The 20,083-nt window shown below is 43.2% G+C and overlaps 1 protein-coding gene across 4 annotated transcripts in view; it reads left to right on the top strand.

The window, feature by feature from the left end:
- Positions 1 to 1,815: 1,815 nt before the first annotated feature.
- Positions 1,816 to 20,083, top strand: part of ttc28 (tetratricopeptide repeat domain 28) — an 891,459-nt gene continuing 873,191 nt past the window's right edge. For all 4 annotated transcript variants that reach the window (XM_073065729.1, XM_073065727.1, XM_073065728.1 and 1 more), the window contains exon 1: positions 1,816 to 2,071. In XM_073065729.1, coding sequence (XP_072921830.1) covers positions 2,045 to 2,071 — 27 coding nt within the window. In that variant the 5' untranslated portion in view covers positions 1,816 to 2,044. The remainder of the gene's footprint in view (positions 2,072 to 20,083) is intronic.

The following is a 20,083-nucleotide window of genomic DNA, read 5'->3' as shown; positions in this document are numbered from 1 at the left end:
GCTATGTTGGCTGGAATTAGGGCGTTATGCTTTGGCTCCTGGCTTGGTCACCCAAGCCCAACATGTCAATGGATAGATGGCAGACAAGGGGTGGTCCACCAGTCCTCCAGGTTTGGGGATTCAGCTCAGGACTAACAACCTCGACTGTTAAAACAAAATTGTTATGGAATCCTTCTACATCTGAGTGCCATGGTGTTTCTGAATCTCCACCCAGGACTTGCATGACCAACAGTAGCGAAAACCAAGAGAAAGCTACTGGCGCAATGATGAAAGCTCTGAACACCGCCAGAGATGGAGGACCTTCATTACAGCCCTAAACACTAGTGGGCAGTAAGTAAAACAAACACAATTCGTCCAATCAAAGTATCTATAACAGCGAGTATGTTACTAACCGCATAATGAGGGATATTAAACACTTCTTAATAAAACTTTTAAATGAAATTTCAGACCAAAGTTTCACCCCTGTTGATAAGAGCCACTAAATGGAACTCATACAGTGGAATTGGAGGATAAAATAAACTTAATTAGTTGGGTTTTTGAATACAGCTGAGGTCTAATTTGGGCATCAATTAATATTAAAACTGACAGGAAATTAGAAAGGTGCTTATTAAATGAAAACAGAGTGAGTTTCTGTAAGAATATTCACACAGTGTCCCTGACAAATATTTTCACACTGTCCTCCAAAAGATGTGTTTCTTTGTGCTTTCACAAGTTTAGAAATTTTGGGGGGTGCATCAGTGCACTGGAGATCTTGGGGTGTGTATAAACATAAGAGATTCTGCAGATGCTGGAAATCCAGAGCACACACACACACACACACACACAGAGAAAATGCTGGAGGAACTCAGCAGGTCAGGCAGCATCTACGGAGAGGAATCAACAGTGGATGTTTCAAGTCAAGACCCTTCATCAGGACTGGTGACATGCAATGCTGGCAAAGGTCCTCAGCCCAAAACATTGATTGTTTATTCCTCTCCATAGATGCTGCCTGCCCTGCTGAGTTCCTCCTGCACTTTAAGGTGTCTATTTTAGCAGGTTGAAAGCAGGTCCTTATCACTAGGAGAGAGTGATGGGGACCTGACTGGCTATATTTTAATCACTCTCTAGTCTGTGGATCAGTTTGATTAAAGGACGATGCTGGAAAACTGAGACTCCAAGTTCCAGCAGAGAGGTTTGAAAGTTGCTGCTCATGCTAGCAGGCTGGTGGAATTGAAAATAATTAATGATCGGGAATATTGCTGAGGTTAGGATTGTTTATAGTGAATTATATTGGGTTTAATGAAGGACATTTAGGAGTTGTTATATTTGGTGACTGGACCTTCAGGTAACGGAAACGGGATTGATGTAAGATTTTGGAGAATGGGGCGTTTATTCGGGAATTGGTTTGTCCAGAGGCAACGTGGATGGAGTTGATGAGGTGTTTCATTGTTTGGGAATATTCGACCGGTGTTTGTAACTGTGTTCTGAGGAAAGATGAGGGTTGTTCTTGGGTTTGGGGTATTATGTATTAATGGAGTGTCCAGGAGTGTTGTGAATTGAGACTACGTTTACGGGAGATAAGAGACCGATGTAGTTATTTGGGAATTGGAACCTTATCTGTGGGAAATGTGGATATTTACTGCGCTCCGGTGTGTTTAGTGGGGGATTAAGCCCGTGTCGGGCGAGGGGAGGGCACACGGAGGTTGTTCGGGGTACCGGATCACGGCGGGGCTGATTGGATTGGGATGTGTTTGCTGGGGGTCGGGTCGCGTCTGGTCGAGTTTGGCAGCGCCTAGCGCTTGTAACTCGGGATTCTGCGGCCATATCCATAATATCACTACGCTCCAGAAGGAAGGACGAGAAGCGGGTGCCAAAGGGGGGAAAAAAGTATGTGGAGCAACATGGCGAACTTTTAATAAGCGGGGAAAAGAAAGGAATCGGAGAGCGAGCGAGAGAGAGAGAGAGAGAGTCGGAGCGGAGCCTGAGGAACTGGTGTCGAGAGTCGATGGCGAGGTTCCCCTGCGCTTGGACGGTTTAGTGAGGCGAGAGCTCACAGAACAGCACCATGGAGGCAGACAGCAAGAGGGAGAAGGTGAGGGAGAACAACCATTTACCCCCTTCTCAAATTCCTTCCTCAAGTAACCCCCAAAAGACAGTCCCCCGTTATTTTACCCCTCTTTGTATCCTGAGAAATGTTGAGAGGGGTGGGGCGTTGAGTTTTGAACTTTTTGTCCCGAGTTTCACTTTTCAACGTGCGAATAATGTTCTTGTTTTTCCAGTGATCCCTATCTACCTCAGTGAGATTTCCCTTTCCCTCCCGAAATTTAAGCTAAAATACAGGGAATTTAGCGGCGTAGTTGATGTCCGGTTGGTGTGCAAATAATGAGGCACAGATTCATGTTTCGGAACCAGCATGCCCTCCCTTCCCGAACAAGCAATAGCTGTGGGAGGCTGGGGCCTGTGAGCCGCGACTGCAAGATCTCTGCCTTCCCCTCGAGCGATCCCCAAACCGCGCGATTAGTTTTCCCCCAGCAACACGCGCCCCAACAGTGTGTGGGGAGGGTCCCTAATTCCCCCACAAGATACGCAAACGGAATGTGAGTGGGGGGGGGGGTATCTAATCGGTCTAAATGTTGCGGAGTGCTTAAGGAAGGAAAGACGAAGCAACTTTCTAACGGTTTTTTTTATGTTTGAAGATAGGAATGTTGTGGGTGTTTTTTTTTCCGAGAGAGAGAGCGATCGGTTCGGTTGTTTCGAACGTGCAATACGAACTCAACTCCCCACAACTAACAACACACAAGTTACCTCCCTTCTTTGAAACTTGTCCGGAGTTTAGAAAGCGGTGACCCACAAGCAAGGGGAAAACATCAGGGTCCGCGATCAATCAATCCAAGGGGTTCACGACTGTTTACTGTTCCTACAATCTATACACAAAAGTTTGTAATTATCGACTTTCTCAAAAGACTGTTCACTTCAAACTATGAATGTGGGTGTGTGCGTCTGTAAGTATGTATGATTAGTTTGGGAAGTGAGGCTATTCCATGTAGTTGACAATATTGATGCCCTAATTTAAGAATTAACGTGACATTGGCTGGTGTTGGCTGCGGAGTGATAGGTTGCAGGTTCAAACCCTTACTGTGCTCAGTTCATGATATGAGCCGTACTGAGCAGGAAAGCATTTAATGCGGTCCATTTAACATGAAGCATCTGAGTAATAACCAGGCCTCACTGTATCTTAAGAAGCAGCAATTCGTTAAGCTCTTGGAGTAAGTTGCCGGTTCTGTGCAGTATGACAAAAGTCTTGAGGCTTAAAAAACGCAAAAGCAGCTTAGCTTTAAGGGGGAAAATTGCCAATAAATAAAAGATGTAATCAGTGCAACATTGTAGGAAATAACTTGGCTCTGATATAAAGCTTATTGCAGATGTTGGAAAAGCAGAATAAATTGTTGCTTCATTTTGGAGTAGGTGTCTAAGCAGATGGCTCTTAATCTGTTTAATAGTTTAATTCATTACTTTGTGCATTTTTAAAAAAAATACAATTATAAACATTGTATTACAACTCACTTCTCAGAGGCCATACCTTTCCCTTGGTATGGAATGACTTTGACACTTGCCTTGCATTTGGAACAATAATATTTTGAAACTAGAGTTGATCTTTTGTATGTTGGTCTAGTTTTTCAACTATGCTGGTTGTCATTGCTTCATTGTAAGCAGAATTTCATCTGCACACAATCCTACTTTGAGAAGTGCTTTTGATGGATTTATTTGGTGTATTGGGATTGAAATATTTGGTGAAAATGTTTTAAACCAACATACTCTATGATGCCCAAAATTATACATTGTAAATTATTCCGCCAACGACACCAGTATTATCAATTTTTGAAAAATTACAGCTACACATTTTCACTCACTTACTCACCCCCTACACAGCCCAAGTTTATAAATGCAGTCTTAACATGAACTTGTGTGTGTGTTCGTCTGTGTATATGTGTGTGCGTGTGTGTTTTTATTAGTCCAAGTGAACACAATGGAAAAAATGTCATCCTCCTGGATTCCAGCTGCCTTGTTGGATCTCTTTGAATGCCTTCCCTATTTCTTCACAATATGGGGCATGAGATTTGTTTGCTGATGGCTGCGCAAGCAGGCTTTCAAAATGAGGAGTGTGCCAAATTCGGCACTGTTGATTAATGTTATTCAAATTATACACAATGTACAGTAATAATGTGTAGAAAGAAAATCTGCCATAAAACTTGAGAGAGTTTAAAACTTTGGTACTTTGGAAATGCATAGGTGGGGATTTTATTTGGATGACTATGCCAAATCTGCACGCGTTATCTCAAATTTCATTTATTAATAAAACAACGGCATTTTCTGTGTCTAATTTAGGATGCTTTTGTTACAGTTTCCAGTCTTTCAGTTCTTTGTGGTAAACAGCATTGTGACATTTCCTGAAGGATGTTAAATTTGATTGTGACAATATTACTGCTTGCATATTATTTTCAGCAAATTGCAAGGTGATCTGTTTGTTCTTTTTATGTATATCTTTTTGGAAATATTTTACAAATGGTAAACACCCTTATGTATTGATAATGTAATTTTAAGTATGCTTTCTGAGATCTTGCCAATGAAGGCAAACAGTGCAGCTATTCTACCATATACAAAAAAAAAGACTTGGACTGTGTATATTAAGCAAATACGTATCTGTGAAATTTGGGCAATTGGACTTAGTTACTGAGATATTTTTGATTGTCTCTACATTCCAGTATTCAATCTATTCCATGTGTTTAGAGTTAATTTTACAGTTAAGTGGGTGAAGCTGCCCTATGATATAGCAGCTCTGGGTGGTCTGTGAAGACCTTTCACTCATTGCCGCTCCTCTGCTTTAAATAAAAATATTTTCTGGGAAGAGAAATCATTGATGGGTTGGAATTTAGGTAATTGTATACTTTGTTTGTACCACTTTTTTTCTCTCTGTCTTGGCCAATTTGCCAGTTATTGCTGGCTCTTTATGGTTTATTGGGAGGTTACCACAGGCAAAATTTTCAGCTGTTTCATTGATTGCCATTTTTACTAGCAGGAATTCAATTGGAAAAACTGGTACATTCCCGTCTCAAAAAACTTCAAGACTCCATGTTCACTGCTGATTTTCACTGTACATAGACTACAAGCTGTATCTGTAAATGTATTCCTGCTTTTTTTTTAGAAGCTCTTTATTGATCCTTTGCAGGACATCAGAGATATTCTCCTTCTTCAAGGAATGGAGTTTCCCTTCTTCCACCTTTGAAACTACCCTCACTTGCATCTCCTCCATTTGCTGAGCATCTGCGCTCATCCCATCTTCCTGCAGGGGTAGAGTTCTTTGTGTCCTCTCCTATCACCCCATGAGCCTCCACGTCATTCGCTACAACTTCCACCATCTCCAAAGGGATCCTACCACCAAACACATCTTTACTTCCCCCCTCCCCCCCAACTGCTTTCTGTCAGGATCGCTCCATCCATGATTCTCTTGTCCATTCGTCCCTCCCAGCGAATCTCCCTCCTGGCATTTATCCCTGCAAGCGACTGAAGTGCTGCACCTGTCCATTCACCTCATTCGTCACCTCCGCTCGGGGTCCCAAACAGCCCTTCCAGGTGAGGTAACCTGCAAATCTGCTGGGGTTGTCTATCGTGTCTGGTGCTTTCAAGGCGGCCACTTCATCATTTGTGTGACCCGTCGTTAATTGGAGAACCGCTTCGTTGAGCATCCACCAAAATTGGAGTTCCCTGGTGACCAAACATTTTAATTCCCATTGCCATTTCTGTTCCAATGTGTCAGCCCATGGCCTCCTCTTGTGTCATACCTTGTATTCTGACTGATGGCATGAATTTCAATTTCTCCTTTCTCTTTAAAAAAAAAAAAATCCCTCTCCCTCTTCCTCTATTACCCACTCGGGCTACTTGCCTCTTCTCACCTGCCCGTCATCTCGCCCGGTGCCCCTCTTCTTTCCCTTTCTCCTATGGTCCACTCTCCTTCCTCTCCAGCCCTTTACCTTTCTCACCTGCCTGGCTTCACCAATCACCTTTTGGCTATCCTCCTCCTCCTTCCCCTACATTTTATTCTGGTGTCTTCCCCCCTTCCTTTCCAGTCCTGAAGAAGGGTCTCAGCCCAAAATGTCAACTGGTTGTCCATTTCCATAGGTGTTGCCTGACCTGCTGAGTTCCTCCAGCATTTTGTGTGTGTTACTTTGGACTTCTAACATCTGCAGCATCTCTTGTGTTATTGGTCCTTTGGTTCAGTTGTAATATTGCGCTGGATTGGATGCTTCTGTGGTTGCTGTGCTGTTGTCATACAGTTCTTATAACACCATGACAGCAAGCATCAGCTTCAGCATGAATAGACTTGAATCTCTGTTCAGGCATTGACTTTATTACGAAGTGTAGCAGCTAGCGAACGCATCAGTGACTGGGTTCAATTCCTGCTGCTGTCTCCCTTGTGTAGGTTTCCTCCGGGTGCTCTGGTTTCTACCCACATTCCAAAGAGGTATTGATTAAAGTTAGTAAGTTGCAGGCATGCTATGTAGCACCAAAATTATGGCTACACTTGCGGGCTACCCACAGCACATCCTCTGACTGTGTTGGTTGTTGGCACAAGCAATGCATTTCAGTGTACACTCAGTGGCTACTTTATTAGGTAGTGGAAGCTGGTGTAGTCTTCTGCTGCTGTAGCCCATCCCCTTCAAGGTAAGAGGTGTTGTGCTTTCAGAGATGTTCTTCTGCACACCACTGTTGTAATGCATGGTTATGTGAGTTACTGTTGCCTATCTGTTAGCTTGAATCAATCCAGTCATTCTCCTCAGTTATCTCATTAACAATGCACTTTTGCCCATAGAACTGCCACTCACTGGATGTTTTTTTTTGTTTTTTGCACCATTCTCTATAAACTGTAGAGACTTGTGTGTGAAAATCATAAGACCAGCTGTTTCTGAGCTACTCAAACCACCCTATCTGGCACCAACAATCATTCCATGGTCAAAGTCACTTAGATCACGTTTCTTCCGCATTCTAATGTTTGAACAACAACTGAACCCTCTTGACCTTGTCTGCATGCTTTTATGCATTGAGTTTCTGCCACGTGATTGGCTAATTAGATATTTGCAGTAACAAGCAGGTGCACCTAATGAAGCAGCCACTGGATATATGTTTCAATGTTTTGTACAAATAAAGTTAATTCTTATTCTTTTTTTTAATCCTTAGAAGTTCTAATCTCTGGGAACATACGTTTGCATGTTAGAAATCTAACTGTGTGTCATACCCAATCCAATCTGTGCTGAGGAAACTTTTATCTACTTTGTATGTGTGAATCTGTAGCCATCAATTCCTTAAAATTTTTCAAACTTTGCAAGGTAAGGTTGTCAGTTTGTTGAGTATCTGTGGGATAAATGCATATCCACCTGTGCTGAATTAGATCATATCAATGGGGTTGTCATATCCTGTACTGCCACGGCTCACTATCCTTGGGATAATGAAGGACAAAATCAGCTAGTATTATGCAACCAACAAAAGTAATATTGAAGTGTAGATTTGCTGTTTTATCGAATTGGCAGGCTGTTTGAGCACAGATGATGGAAAACAGACTGCATGAGAGTCCAATCTGTGACCATGCATGTGTATATCCAGGAAGGAATTAGTGATTCGAAACTCTGACTTTTCCCCTTGTTAAGCCAAGGACGGTGAGCCATTTAATTATACAGCATGGTGGCTCCTATTTATAATCTAATTCAGTGCAGTTGGGACCAGTCTGTATACCGCAGCTGCTCAGCAAGGGGAGAGATTTACCCACCAACATTTCAGTAATGTGAAAGGATCAATAGGTCCTGATGTGCATGGATAGTTTTATAGGAAGGCGCATGACATCCCTTGAGAATCATCTAGCTGGACTGAGAACAAGACATGGTTAAATCCGTGACATACAAATCACTCCCCCCCCCCCCCCCCCCCCACTTTCTTCTCAGTCCTGAAAATGGTCTTGGCCCGAAACGTTGGCTATCTATTCATTTCCATAGATGCTGCCTGACCTGCTGAGATCCTCAAGCATTTTGTGTGGGTTAACGTGCAAATAATTGTGTCTCCAGAGTATGAATGCTGAAAGTAAGGCAAACGACTTTCCTAAGTGGGACAATTTATCTGTGTTTGCATAAGATGATCATTTGGCTAAGGTACCAAAAATGTGTCAGGGTAGAGAGAGAGGATGAAAAGTGAGCAAATTGGTAAGAAAGGTGAAAATGAGGCTCCATGCATCCACTGAAATTCAGCATTGTGTTTTTTTTTTCTCCTCTCCTTACTAAAGCTGACCCACTTTGCCACACTCTTACATCATCACATCTGCTCCATTGGCTTTTTCCTTTACACTCTCTCCAATCTGAGTCTTGGGACTGTGAATCTCCCATCTGTTTCCACAGCATTCTGGATAGTTTTCAGTTTTTTAGCTTTTTATTTCTTTATGTCTATACCCCTCCTACCAACTTCTGTAATCCCTAAAGTTACGTGAACATGTATTTTGCTTTTTGTCCTGTATGGTATCTATGTGTAATGAATATCCTGAGAGCAAAATATTACAAACATGAGAAAGTCTGCAGATGCTGGAAATCCAAAGCAGCTCACACAAAACGTGGGACTCAGCAGGCCAGGCAGCATCTATAGAAAAGAGTGAACAGTCAATGTTTCGGGCCTCAGGGCTGAGAAGGAAGGGGGAATATGCCTGAATAAAAACGTTTGTGGGGAGGGGAAAAAGGATAGCTGGAAGGTGATAGGTGAAGCCAGGCAGGTGGGAAAGGTCAAGGGCTAAAAGAAAGGAGGGTGGGACCGGGGAGGGTGGAAGTAATGGGCAAGTGAGAAGTGAAAGGTCAGAGTGGGTAATAGAGGGTGGGGGGAGGAATTTGTTCAGCAGAAAGAAAAATCAATATTCATGCCATCAGATTGGAGGCTACCCAGATGGAATATAAGGTTTTGCTCCTCCACCCTGAGGGTGGCCCCATCTTGGCACAAGAGTAGGTCATGGATCGACACATCAGAATGGGAATTTAAAATGGTTGGCCGCTGGGAAGTTGCACTTGTGGCGGATGTAGCGGAGGTGCTTGATGAAGTGGTCCTGCAATTTACAACAGGTCTCACCAATGTAGAGGAGCGCCAGATACTGCAGATGACTCCAGTAGATTCACGGGTGAGGTGAATCCTTCCTCACCTGGAAGGATTGTTTGGGGCCCTGAATGGAGGTGAGGGAGGAGATGAAGAGGCAGGTGTAGCCCTTGGGCCGCTTGCGGGAATAAGTGCCTGGAGGGAGATTATTGGGGCAGGACAAATGGACAAGGGAATTGTGGAGGGAGTGATCCCTGCACAAAGTGGATGGGGGAAGTAAAGATATATTTACTTTTACTTTTGGTTAACTGGAACCTTGGCAGCTGTACTAGAGATGTGATTGGCTGAATAGTTGCTCTGTACTGCTTGCATTGATTTAGCACTTTTAACAAACCTGATGTAGACTTTGAAAATAAGGACACAATTTATCAGGATGTCACACGGAGATGAACAGAAGTCTAGTCAGTAATTCGTTTGTTATGTGTCGTGTCACATGATGTGGGCGATCATGGTCGTTCCATGACCATGACTGTTCTTGGCAAATTTTTCTACAGAAGTGGTTTGCCATTGCCACCTTCTGGGCAGTGTCTTTACAAGGCAGGTGACCCCAGCCATTATCAATACTCTTCAGAGATTGTTGCCTGGTGTCAGTAGTCGCATAACCAGGACTTGTGATGTGCACCAGCTGCTCATACAACCATCCACCACCTGCGCCCATGGCTTGGGTGGGCTAAGCAGGTGCTCCACCTTGCCCAGGCGTGACCTCCAGGCTTGTCAGAAGGAAGGAACATCTTACACCTGCTTTTGTAGAGACGCATCTCCACCCCGCCACCCTGGTCTGAATAATAGCTTCAGTTAAAATGAGGAGGAGAGAGCTGCAGGATCAGAAGTGAATGTGGAGAATACTGTGGCTGAAGGTCTGCTGAGATCCTGTGGAGGATTTCGAGTCTGGGTGCAGAAACGGAGCCAGAAACATAGGGTGCATAAATCACAGTGGATCAGATGAGGTTATAGATCTGGAACGCCAAGGAGGGGTTTAAAAACAAAGAAGAGAATTTCAAAATGGAGGTGCCAGAAACCATAAAAGCTCTCTTTGCTTTTATGACCCATATTACCATATTACATAAACCACCCTGCCAAGGTCAAGAACTGCCAAAGTTCTTAGCGTCGTTCTTGTGCGCAGTGTGGTGCAAGACTTAATTTACGGTGCCTGACATCATGTTGCCATCAATCACTTTGGTTCACTCAGTTTGCCATGTTTTCATATATTCACATTATCACAATTTTGCTGTTTCTTCCATTAAAAGAAATTAACAATACCGTGGCATGCAAAAGTTTGGGCAACCCTGGTTAAAATTTCTGTTACTGTGAAAGCTAAGCGAGTAAAAGATGACCTGATTTCCAAAAGGCATAAAGTTAAAGCTGACACATTTCTTTAATGTTTTAAACAAGTTTACTTTTTTAAAATTTCCATCTTTTACAGTTTCACAATAACCAAAAAGGAAAAGGGCCCAAAGTAAAAATTTGGGCACCCTGCTTGGTCAGTACTTAATGAGGCATTCCCCCTTTGGCAAGTATCACAGCTTGTAAACACTTTCTGTAGCCAGCTAAGAGTCTTTCAATTCTTGTCTGGGGGATGTTCGCCCTTCTTCCTTGCAAAAGGCTTCTAGTTCTGTGAGGTTCTTGGGCGGTCTTGCATGCACTGCTCTTTTGAGGTCTATCCACAGATTTTCAATGATGTTTAGGTCGGGAGACTGTGAGGGCCATGGCAAAACCTTCAGCTTGCGACTCTTGAGGTAGTCCATTGTGGATTATGAGGTGTGTTTAGGATCATTATCCTGTTGTAGAAGCCATCTTTTCATCTTCAGCTTTTTTACAGATGGTGTGATGTTTGCTTCCAGAATTTGCTGGTATTTAATTGAATTCATTCATCCCTCTACCAGTGAAATGTTTCTGGTGCCACTGGCTGCAACACAAGCCCAAAGCATGATCGATCCACCACCGTGCTTAACAGTTGGAGAGGTGTTCTTTTCATGAAATTCTGCACCCTTTTTTCTCCAAACATACCTTTGCTTATTGCGACCAAAGAGCTCTATTTTAACTTCATCAGTCCACAGGACTTGTTTCCAAAATGCATCAGGCTTGTTTAGATGTTCCTATGCAAACGTCTGACGCTGAATTTTGTGGTGAGGATGCAGGAAAGGTTTTCTTCTGATGACTTTTCCATGAAGGTCATATTTGTGCAGGTGTCGCTGCACAGTAAAACAGTGCACCACCACTCCAGAGTCTGCTAAATCTTCTTGAAGGTCTTTTGCAGTCAAACGGGGGTTTTGATTTGCAATCCTATGAGCAGTTCTCTCGGAAAGTTTTCTTGGTCTTCCAGACCTCAACTTGACCTTCACCATTTCTGTTAACTGCCATTTTTAAATTACATTACGAACCGAGGAAACGACTGCCTGAAAATGCTTTGCTATCTTTTTATAGCCTTCTCCAGCATTGTGGGCATCATTTATTATAATTTTCAGAGTGCTAGGCAGCTGCTTAGAGGAGTCCATGGCTGCTGATTATTGGGACAAGGTTTGAGGAGTCAGGGTATTTATAAAGCTTTGAAATTTGCATCGCCTGGCCTTTCCGAATGATGACTGTGAACAAGCCATAGCCCTAACAAGCTAATGATGGTCTGAGACCTTGGTAAAAGTTATCTGAGAGCTCAAATCTCTTGGGGTGCCCAAACTTTTGCATGGTTCTCCTTTCCTTTTTTCCCTACTCTAAAATTGTACGAAACAAAAATAATACACCAATCTTGCTTAAAATGTTGAAAAGAATGTTACATCTTTAACTTTATGACTTTTGGAGATGAGTTCATCATCTACTCACTTAACTATTCACTGTAACAGAAATTTTGACCGGGGTGCCCAAACTTTTGCATGCCACTGTCTTTGCCAGAGAGATTAAACCTAGTTTTGATTAAAACTTGTCCAGATGAAGTGAAGAAATTATTCCGAAGTTTCCACTTTCAGTGATCTGGATGAAAGCAGAAAGGACAATTCTAAATTTAAAGTTATTTTTAAGCTAGGGATTGATAAAGATGCTGATAACTCACCAAGGTAGAGTGCTGGACATTGTTTTTACTTTCTTCCCATCTGACCTACTTGTTCCTTGGAACTTACATTTGCATTGAAGTTTGGATCTTAAATTACTAATGCAACATACACAGTGGACCTCAATCTTGATGAGGATCACAACCTTGTTGTAAGGTTTGGTGGCTTGCGTTCTTCAATAACTGAAAGAGTTATGGTGGCTCAAGTCAGAGATTTATGCTTTGGCTCTTGGTAGGGCCACTCATGCCAAACATCTCAAAGAATAGAGGCCTGACTAAGAGTGGCCCACCAGTTCTCCAGGTTTGGGGGTTCAGCTCAGGGCTAACAACCCTGAATGGTAAAACATTGCTGTTTCTGTAACAATTCTGAAGAATCCTTCTACATCTGTGTGTGATGGTATTCCTGAGTCTCCACCTGGGACTTGCGTGACCGACAGTAGTGAAAACCAAGTTACTGACATGGCGAAGGAAGCCCTGAATACCGCCAGAGATAAAGGGCTTTCATTGCTGCCCTAATCACCAACGGCGTACCGGGCAGTAGGTAGGATACACAGTGGAGTCAGCAGATTATTTCAGTCAGTCAAAAGTTTATAGAAAAATCATTTTCAAAGTACATATATTTCACCATGAACTATCTGGAGATTCATTTCTTTGCAGGCATTCACAGTAAAATGGAAAAAATACAATACACTTTATTCAAAACCATACATACTAAGACTGACAGACATTAATGTACAAAAGAGGGGAAATTGTGCAAATTAATAAATTAAAAAGTAATAAATAATAGAGAACATGAGTTGTAGAGTCTTTGAAAGCCACTTGATAGGTTGTGGAGACAGTTCAGAATTGAGGTGAGTGAAGGTATCCACACTGGTTTGAGAGCCGATTGTCTGTACCTCCTGCCACCAGGATCAATGATGCTGATTACACAGCATTCTAGAAAGTTGCATCGGTGCTTAAGGTGGGTGTGTATATGCAATGAAGTGGAAAATTAAACATAGTCAATCCACATTAAGTCATACATTGGACTGGTCATTGGATTAGTCCTGAAAAAGGGTCTCAGCTCGAAACATTGACTGTTTATTCATTTCCATAGATGCTGCCTGACTTGCTGAGTTCCTCCAGCATTTTGTCTGTGTTGCTTCAGATTTCCAGCATCTGCAGGCTTTCTTGTGCTTATTAAGTTATATCGATGATATTTTTCTTTCAAACTGTATCTTGGATGGCAAACAATTAAAGTAACACGGCCTTGCAAACGACCTGCAAATCTGAGCAAGTTAGAAAGTATTGAAATAATCTTGATTTGAGTGAAAGGAAGTGTGATGTGATACTCTTTGACAGGTTCATTACCAAGAATGGCATAGGAAAGGTTGATGGAATGAAGCCAAGGGAAGCTGGAAAGCAGTGGGGGTTGGGGGGTAGAGACGGTAAGAGAGAGAAGAGGCGACAGTGGGGGAGGCTGGCATTCTCCGATAGCTAGAAATTCTGATTTTTATCAGGAAACAGTAAATGAATCGTGGAGCTTTGAAAGCTCCTGTGTTACCATGGCAATTAAATGGTAGGAGATCCTGCTGTTCTGTGCTTATCGAAGAGTATATTTTTTTTTGGACCTGCAGAGAAAATAAATGCTGGAACAGCCTTTGCAAAGGCTGAGTTTTCACCTTCTCCGAAAAGAATTCCAAGTATTTTGCAGTAGTATATTTATTCCACACTTAATTTGACAATGCTTTGATTTTGTGGGAAGGTAATGTTGAAACCCCACTGTTATAATATACCAGGAAAATCATTGTTAGACTGGCGCTTTGGTTTTGCTCTCTTGAACTTTCAGCTGGATTTTATTTTCTCCTCCTTTGCCATTCTGTCTACACGCAGAGGCTTTGGTGACTCTGCTGGTGTATATTTTACATATCTCGGCAAACTTGGGGCAAGCAAAAATTATTTCTTCCAACTATTCCTAACATGCCTTAAATATTAAAGAAAGCTATATTGAAAAATAGGAACAAGAGTGGGCTATTCAGTGCTTTAAGTCTGCTCTGCCAGCCAATGCGATCGCAGCTGATCCTCTGTCTCAATATCATATTTCCATTTCCTCCTCCCCACTTAACATAGAAAAACCTATAGCACAATACAGGCCCTTCAGCCCACAAAGCTGTGCAGACCATGTCCTTACCATAGAAATTACCAAGCATTACCCATAGCTCCCTATTTTTGTAAGCTCCATGTACCTATCCAGGAGCCTCTTAAAAGACCCTATCATATCCACCACCACCACCGTCATTGGCAGCCCATTCCACGCACTCAGCATTCTCTGCATTAACAAAAACTTACCCCTGACATCTCCTCTGTTCCTACTTCCAAGCACCTTAAAACTGTGCCCTCTCGTGCTAGCCATTCCAGCCCTGGGAAAAAGCCTCTGACTATCCACACAATCAATGCTTCTCATCATCTTATACACTTCCATCAGGTCACCTTTCATTCTCTGTCACTCCAAGGAGAAAAGGCTAAGTTCGCTCAACCTATTCTCATAAGGAATGCTCCCCAATCCAGGCAACATCCTTGTAAATCTCCTCTGCACCCTTTCTATGGTTTCCACATCTTTCCTGTAGTGGAGCAACTAGAACTGAGCACAGTACTCTTAAGTGGGGTCCAACCAGGGTCCTATAGCTGCAACATTATCTCTCGGCTCTTAAACTCAATCCCACGATTGATGAAGGCCAATGCACTGTATGCGTTCTTAACCACAGCATCAACCTTTGCAGCAGCTTTGCGTGTCCTATGGACTCAGACCTCATGATCCCTCTTGATTCTCCACACTGCTGTCTTACCATTAATACCATATTCTGCCATCATATTTGACCTACCAAAATGAACCACTTCACACTTAGCTGGGTTGAACTCCATTGCCATTTCTCAGCCCAGTTTTGCATTGTATCAATGTCCCACTGTAACCTCTTGACAGCCCTTGACACTATCCACAACACCCCTAACCTTTGTGTTATCAGCAAATTTACTAACCCATCCCTCCACTTCATCATTCAGGTCATTTATAAAAATCATGAAGAGCAGGGGTCCCAGAACAGATCCCTGAGGCACACCACTGGTGACCGGCCTCCATGCAGAATATGACCCATCTCCAACCACTCTTTGCCTTCTGTGGGCAAGTCAATTCTGGATCCACAAAGCAATGTCCCCTTGGATCCCTCATCTAGAAATCATTGCCTTCTTCTAAAACAGGGGTTCCCAACCTTTTTTATGCCATGGACCAATACCTTTAACCAAGGAGTCTGCGCAACAAAGGTCAGGATCCCCTGTTCTAAAACATGCAGTGGCTTGGCCTCCACCTCCCACTGTTCTTCTGACCTCTGAAGCTTTGCCAAAGGTCAAAGTAAATTTATTAAAGTGTGTATATGTCCCTTTATACATCCCTGAGATTAATTAAATAAGCAATAAATACTGAGAACATGCAATGAAGTCCTTGAAAGTGAGACTGTAGGTTGTGGGAACAGTTCAGTAATGGGATGTGAAGTTATCCTCTTTGGTTCAAGAGCCTGATGGTCGAAGGATAATAACTCTTCCTGAACTTGGTGGTGTAAATCCTGAGGTTCTTTTACCACCATCCTAATGGCAGCAGGGAGAAGAGACCATATCCGGGGTGGTGAAGGGTCCCCGATGCTGTTTTCCTGTAGCAAAGCTTCATGTAGGTGTAGTCAATGGTGGGGAGGGGCTTTACCTGTGATAGACTGGGTGTTGGTGTCTCCATACCAGGCTATGATGCAGCCAGGCAATATGGTCTCCACTACACATCTATACAAGTCTGTCAAAGTTTTAGATGTTGTGCTGAATCTTCGCAAACTCTTAAGGCAGTAGAGGTGGTACTGTGCTTTCTTCATAATTGCACTTGCGTGCTGGGCCCAGGACAGGTTCTCTGAAATGATAACACTAAGGAATTTAAAGTTGCTGAACCTCTCCATCTATAGAAGTTTGTCAAAGTTTTAGCTGACATGCTGAATCTTCGCAAACTTTTAAGAAGGTAGAAGTGCTGCCATTGTATTCTTTGTAATGACACTAGCGTGCTGGACCCAGGACAAAAACCCATGTACTGAGCAAGCAAGAAATTCTCTTCTCAGTTTGAAGTGTTTTATCTTCAATCCCAGATTGAGATGCCTGGTTCTTCGATCTCTCTGCCAAGGATACAATCCTCCTTGCATTCAGCCTAAAAAGCAAAAACACATTCTGCTGAACAACTCAGTGGGTCTGCAGGCATCTATGGGAGCTTTGCCAGAATTTCAATTGGATTTTATTTTATTCCTCGAAACTCCAGTATGTACAGACACAGTTGATCCAATCTCTGCTCGTGCGACAATCCGGCCATTGCAGAAAGTGGTCTGGTAAACCGTAGTTGCACTCTGTCAATGTTCTTTCCTTGGAACAGAGAGTAAATCTCTAGGCGGGACCTCAGGCATAGTTTTTACCAAGGTCCTGTACAATTGTGGTGAAGATCATGAAGAGATTCACGTTGAAGGTCTTTGAGCCACAAGCAGTCTGCCTTACAAACTAACAGCAGAACATCTTTCAAGTGGGCGAACGCTCGCAAGGTGTCAGGCCCGGATGGTGTACCCAGCTGGGCACTGGAACCTGTGCCAACCAATTGTTGAAGGACATCTTCAATCTCGCTGCTGCATTCGGAGTTTCCCACATGCTTCAGAAGGACATTAGTCTCAAGTTGAAGGTACCTGCTTTTTAATACAAGGAAATCAAGACTTGTGTATCAACACCATTGCACGTTTGGGAGGCAACTTGTAAACAGATAGCTTCCCATCATTGTTTCCGTAACCCTGTAAAGTTAATTGTCAGATACATTATATGAGATCTGGTATGTTCTGGAGATTTGAATCTAAATTTACTATCTTTTTCCATTATATCCTTTAAAATTCTTCAAGTTTAGACATTGAAGAGGTGACTTGACAGTTATAACGTAAGACATAGGAGCAGAATTAGACTATTTGGCTCATCGAGTTTGCTCCGCCTTTTCAAAAGGCCAATCCAGACATCAACAGCTCTGAGAAGGTGACTTCAATCAGGTCCACTGCCTGAGTACAAAAGGCAGCAGCGGGTCGGTACAGCGAAAAAGAGCTTTGTCCAGCGACCGTTCAGAGTTTGGGATTGATTTGCAAGAACAAGTTAAAGGAAGGTGGGGCGAGTGCAGCGGCCATTGTCCCGGCGGCCGTTGACTGAGTGGGCAGAGTCATGGTGGTGAAGGGAGGCTTCAGTCAGAGAAAGTAAAGGAAAAGCTCTAGGTTAAGTTTTCTTTTCTTTCCCTGCTTTATATCTGCTCAGCTAGGGTAGTAGAGATGCCAGGCAGGGTAGTGGAACGCTCCTCTTGCGGGATGTGGGAAGGCAGGGAGTCCTCCAGTGCCTCTGATGACTACAACTGCGAGAAGTGCATCCAGCTGCAGCTTCTAACAATCTGCGTTAATGAATTGGTGCCGGAACTGGATGAACTCCAGATCATTCGGGAGGCTGAGGAGGCAGTAGATAGGTCATTTAGAGGGGTAGTTACACCCAAGGTGCAGGGCACAGGAGATGGGGTCACAGTCAGGAAGGGGAAAGGGGTTAAGGAGCCAGTGCAGAGTACCCCTCGACAACAGCTATATCATGTTGAATATTGTCAGTGGGGTGGGGGGAGAGGATGAGCTAACAGAGGGAAGTCACAGTGGTCGAGTCTGCCTCTGTCACTCAGAAGGGAAGGGGGGAGAAGAGGCAGGGTGTGGTGATAGGGGAGTCGTTAGTTAGGGGAACAGACAGGAGGTTCTGTTGGCGAGAACAAGATTGCGGATGGTACGTTGCCTCCCGGGTGCCAGGGTCTGGGACATCCTGGATCAAGGCCTCAGCATTCTTAAGTGGTAGGGTGAACAGCCAGAAGTCATGCTCCATGTAGGTACCAATGACATGGGTAGGATGAATGATGAGTTCTGCATAGGTTTAAGTGCTAAGTTAAAGGGCAGGACCTGGAGTTGTGATCTCAAGGTTTCTACCTGTGCCATGTGCTTATGAAGCCAGAACTAGGAAGTTTATACAGTTTAATACATGGCAAAGGAGTTAGTGTAGGGGGGAGGGCATAAGATTTTTGGATAATTGGGTTCTCTTCCATGGAAAATGGGACCTGTACAGAAGAGATGGTTTGCACCTGAATTGAAGGGGGACCAATATCCTAGCGGGAAGGTCTGTTAATGCTACGAGGGGGTGGGGGGTGTAAACTGTAATTGCAAGGGCATGGGAACCAGAGTGCCAGAAGAGTTTGTGGAGAGGTAGTGGAGGCAGATGTTGGTAAGACCTCAGACAAAGTTAAGAATCAGAAGGTTGGGCATGGTGTAACGAGAGACCTGAGCTGTGTGTATTTCAATGCAAGAAGTATTGTAGGAAAGGTGAATGATAGTGCTGAAGATGAGGTTGCTGGTTTGCAAACAAAGGCAATGTGTAGTGAGGAGAGGCTGTTGATAGGGCAAAATTACAGTCATCAGGATGAGTTGCAACATTAAAGGCGGACAAAGGGTGAATACAGGAGTGAAGGTGTTATATTTCAATGTGCACAGTATGTGGAATAAGATAGACGAGCTTGCAACACAGTTGCAGGTTGGCAGGTATGATGTTGTAGGCATCACTAAGCAGCACACACAAAATGCTGGAAGAACTCAGCAGGCCGGGAGGGGAATTTCTCGAGGGCTTACGAGATAGATTTTCAGAACAGCTTGAGGTTAATCCAACGAGTGGATCAGCTATTCTGGATTGGGAGTTGTGCAATGAACCAGAATTGATTAGAGAGCTTAAGGTAAAAGAACCCTTAGGAGAAAGTGATCATAATATGATCAAATTCACCTTGAAATATGATAAGGAGAAGCTATAGGCAGATGTATCAGTGGAATAAAGGGAATTACAGAGGCATGAGGGAGGAGTTGGCCAGAATTGATTGGAAAATCATACTGGTATGGATGATGACAGAGCAGCATAAAGTGTATGAAGTTACCATAACTAGGGAGAAGGTTCTTGGGGAAATTGAAAAATCTGAAGGTAGATAAGTCACCTGGACCAGATTGTACCCCTCAAGATTTTGAAAGAGGTGGCTACAGAGATCATGCAGGCATTAGTAATGATCTTTAAAGAATCACAAGACTTTGGAGTGGTTCTGGAAGATTGGAAAATTGCAAATGTCATTCCACTCTTCAAGAAGGGAGAGAGGCAGAAGAAAGGAAACTGTAGACCAGTTACTCAATTATTAAGGATGAGGTCTCAGGGTACTTGGAGGCATGCGATAAAATAGGCCATAGTCAGCATAGTTTCCTTAAGCCTTAAGGGAAAATTTTGCCTGATGAATCTGTTGGAATCCTTTGAAGAGTAACAAGCAGAATAGACAAAGGAGAATCAGTTGATGTTGTATACTTGGATTTTTAGAAGGCCTTCAACGTGGTGCCACACATGAGACTGCTTAACAAGCTTATGAGCCCACGGTATTACAGGAAAGATTCTAGCATGGATAAAGCAGTAAGTGATTGGCAGGAGGCAAAGAGTGGGAATAAAAGGAGCCTTTTCTGGTTGGCTGCAGGTGACTACTGGTGTTCCACAGGGGTCTGTGTTTGGACCGATCCTTTTACGTTATATGTCAGTGATTTGGATGATGGAATTGATGGGTTTGTTGCAAAGTTTGCAGACAATATGAAGATGGGTGAGGGACAGGTAGTTTTGTGGAAGCAGAGAGGCTACAGAAGGACTTGGACAGATTAGGAGAATGGTCAGGGAAATGGGAAATAATACAGTATTCATTTCAAGAGGACTAGAAACTAAAAGTGAGGATGTAACGTTGAGACTTCTATAAAACACTGGTGAATCTTCACC

Source organism: Hemitrygon akajei, chromosome 14 (genome assembly GCF_048418815.1).
Source record: "Hemitrygon akajei chromosome 14, sHemAka1.3, whole genome shotgun sequence".
Classification (NCBI taxonomy): domain Eukaryota; kingdom Metazoa; phylum Chordata; class Chondrichthyes; order Myliobatiformes; family Dasyatidae; genus Hemitrygon; species Hemitrygon akajei.
The sequence above is the reverse complement of the archived record's forward strand: the minus strand, read 5'-3'. Positions and strand labels throughout refer to the sequence as shown.